Raw genomic sequence first — 3,528 nt, 5'->3', positions numbered from 1 at the left:
TTTGTATTCTTGGGCATAGCAATCTACATGTTGTTGTTTGATGTGTCTAAAGGTGTAGGACAAGCCCCCCTTTTTTTGTGTTTAAGGCTCTCATCCTAATGTGCTTATCTATACTTCCCATCTACCGATTCTAAAGGCCCATAATATCAATAGAGTTCATGCAAATAGCTTAAGCCAAGGAGAAAGGCCTTTAGTTTCAAAATTTGCTAGTTGAAAGAGTAGAGTACTCCAATTAAGCTAAGGTTCAAGAGATAGCTTGAAAATTTCATGTACGGGGGTTAAAGCCTCCATTGTTAGGTTAAAAGGTGGAATACCCCAATTAAGCTAAGGTTAAAGAGATAGGTTCAAAATTTCATGCATAGGGGGGACATAACTTAAAGCCTACATTAATCACTCCCAAGGCCTCACAAGATTACATGAGATCTTGTATAAGAGCGCTTTCCCACGAGTTGAGAAGTCGGCATATTTGCCACGGAATGCTAAGAAATGCCAAGAGAGCTTATCGTTCCCACGTTAACCCCGCGATTGTAGGTGCCAATTTGTGGCAAAGATATGCTTCGCTGGAAACGGATTTTGGGCTTCTCCACCCAGGCATTGCGGAGCTGTCCCATATCTTGTCAATCAGAGCTTTTGCAGCCCGGTTCCACCTTTCAAAAACCTGCAAAAACCTACAAGCCTTCAGTTCTGGGATTCGTGGGAACCTTGGATGCTGACCGCTCGAGGAAGCTAGCAAATTATGCTAGCTTTCCCTCATGCGGGAAAGCACTCTAAGATGTTGAGTATAAGGCTAAGTTCTTTCCCTCGTAAATAAGAAGAGGGGGGGGCCCTCTTTATTTGCCTCCCCCTCTCTTTCCACCCCTTTCCTCCCCTCCTATCTTTTCCATTGATTTACATATTTTTGAATTATTTTCAATTGGGGAACCTATTTAGATGAAAGGTCAAATGTCGGGCCACACTTTCACTTTCAAACGTAAAAGCTAAAGTGGATTGGAGATTGGTTGTTAGATATCCAAAGAAAGTGTGTACTTTCCCACTTTCCACATGGGCCTTTTGGAGTGTTGATTGCTAGTCTGATCAAGATGTCCGTGGGGCTGGGAAAGGTGGCACCGCGGACAAGCACTAGCACACGCAACAAGAGCCATGTCAATAGAGGAAGTGTAGAAAGCTGGCTCTTCTTGTGAATAGCTTGTGTTTTTTGCCCACCAAGTCTGCGTCTTGAGCTTGCTTGGATATGGCTGGCGAGGAGACAGTGGGAGTGGCTCTCGTAACGGGCTGCTCCGAAGGTGGCATCGGCCATGGCCTCGCTTTGGAACTTGCCTCCCGTGGCTTCCATGTCGTCGCCACCAGTCGCTCCACCTCCACCATGTCTTCCCTCCCCCTACAACACCCCAACATCGAATTGCTTCCCCTCGATGTCTCCTCTCCCGATTCCATCTCTCACGCCGTCAATTTCGTCATCGACACCCACAAGCGCATCGACCTCCTCATCAACAACGCCGCAGTCCCCTGCGTCGCCCCCATCCCCGAGTTGCCCCTCTCTATTCTCCAAAGCACCTTCAAGACCAACGTATTTGGTATGCATTCCCACCTGGAACTTTGCAGAACAATGCGCGCGTGTGTGTGTGTATGTTTCGGGGCGGAGGGAGGCGGGCGCGAGGAATGGCGATGTCTTAGGAGAACATGCAGTGGCACAGAAGGGCATTGTCGCGCAGCTGCCCATCTTTGACAATCAGATAACGCAGCTACGTATTTGGACCTCAAAAGGTTTTCATGGAAATAAATTGAACTTGTAGGATTTCCCGAGGGATTAGCAACTGCCCTCTTTGAAATTGAAAGGATTTCTTCCAGAAGAACTTGGGCATAACTTCTTCTTTTGGCGAGAATTTTCACACTCTATTTCAATTTGTACTCCGACAATGTAGATCTGTCTTATCGTTGAACATACTCTCTTTTCATCGGTGCTGAGATGTCCTCATGTGATCCGATTGCTTAAATGTGCAAACATTGGCAACAGGTCCAGTTGCTTTAATCCAAGCTGTGGTGCCCCATATGGTACAGAGAAGACAGGGAAAAATCGTAAACGTTGGAAGCATCGCAGGCTTTGCATCTAGTCCTTGGTGTGGAGGTTACTGCTCATCAAAGGCTGCACTTCATGCGCTGACAGACAGCCTGAGGTATGCTCGCTCATTTATAAAATGTTGGGAAAGGTCCTATCACCTAAGAAATTGGAGGTATTTCTTCCTGGTTTCGGAAACCACCTTCATAACTGAACTGTTGTATTGTAGTCCTCGGCCTAAACTTACTTCCTTAACGAACAAGGAGCTAGTTAAATCTTATGCCCACTCTCGTTTGGCGAAAGATTCTTGTGTTGGATGTCAGTTTGCTTAAGATTCAGAGGTCTGATTGCAATAGCTGGAACTGTTGTATGTACAGGAAGAATGTTTACAACGTGTCTCGCTTATGTCTTTTTCAGGGTCGAGTTGAAGCCATTTGGAGTGCAAGTAATTCTTGTGATACCAGGAGCTGTAACATCCAATATTGGAGACAGATCAGCATCCATGTTCCAGAGTCTGAGTCTCAAGATCTATAAGCCATATGAGGCTGCTCTCAGCGCTCGGACCAGGTACTCCCAACAGGCGCGTTCTACTCCAACAGCCCATTTTGCCGAAAAGACCATTGATGCAGTCCTCCGAAACAATCCTTCATGCTGCTTCGTCTACGGCTACCTTTCAACACTGTATGTGCTCTTGTATTTTACCCCTCTTTGGATAAGGGATTGGTATTTTGCCAGAAAATTCGGACTTTCACAGGTTCTTGTAGAAGATAAAGCTAAGAAAGAGACATGAACCACGTCATTGGAAGTGCCCTATACGGATTTTATTTAATTTATGCATTTATATATTATGGATCAAATAGTTAAGGACCCTTTTCAGGTACGTTATGTGACAAACGGTTAATTGATTCAAGGTGGACAAATAACACTAACCTGTAAGAGAACCTTCTTCCCCCAATATGAACTAGCGATAAAGGAAGAAGGCTAGAGGTGGGAAAGGTAAGGGGAGGGTAGAGAGGGGAGCGATTAAAGTGGATGCCCCTCTTGTCTGTTTTATATGTGAAATTTTTAAACCCTTCTATTATAGTCCTTTCAGAGCATCTCATGTCGCCTATTGGAAAGACCTTTGTGAGTAGTGTAAATGATGTTCTACTCTTTGTATGAAATTTAGTAACTCTTCCTTCGATCTTAGCTTAATTCGGCTACTTCATCTTTTCTACCTAAGGAATCAGTTGCATTTCTCCATTAAAAAATAAAGGCCTTTTCAATTACTTTTCTTCTTAGGTCTAGTTATATGTATGGAAACAATTCTTCATATTCAGAGCCTTTAGAATTGGCAAATGGGAAGTATAGATAAGAAGGGATTGGTTGGGAGCCATAAAGGGGTATCTTATCTCCTAACTTTAAAATTGGCACATGGGAAGTATAGATAAGAAGAACAAGTACTAAACTCGTGCTTTGCACGGGCAAAGATA

At 44.2% G+C, this 3,528-nt stretch overlaps 1 protein-coding gene across 1 annotated transcript; it reads left to right on the top strand.

Annotated features, from left to right (window-relative positions):
- The first annotated feature begins 1,116 nt into the window (after window positions 1–1,116).
- Window positions 1,117–2,915, top strand: LOC147890025 (short-chain dehydrogenase ptmH-like). The gene is made up of 3 exons (XM_087390825.1): window positions 1,117–1,574; window positions 2,015–2,174; window positions 2,474–2,915. Exons 1-3 carry the CDS (start codon window positions 1,232–1,234, stop codon window positions 2,844–2,846), a joined length of 876 nt encoding a protein of 291 aa, XP_087246951.1. The 5' UTR covers window positions 1,117–1,231; the 3' UTR covers window positions 2,847–2,915.
- Window positions 2,916–3,528: the final 613 nt, after the last annotated feature.

Source organism: Dipteris shenzhenensis, chromosome 19 (assembly GCF_047967505.1).
Source record: "Dipteris shenzhenensis isolate YYH24624 ecotype China chromosome 19, Dip_SZ_1.0, whole genome shotgun sequence".
NCBI lineage: Eukaryota > Viridiplantae > Streptophyta > Polypodiopsida > Gleicheniales > Dipteridaceae > Dipteris > Dipteris shenzhenensis.
The sequence above is the reverse complement of the archived record's forward strand: the minus strand, read 5'-3'. Positions and strand labels throughout refer to the sequence as shown.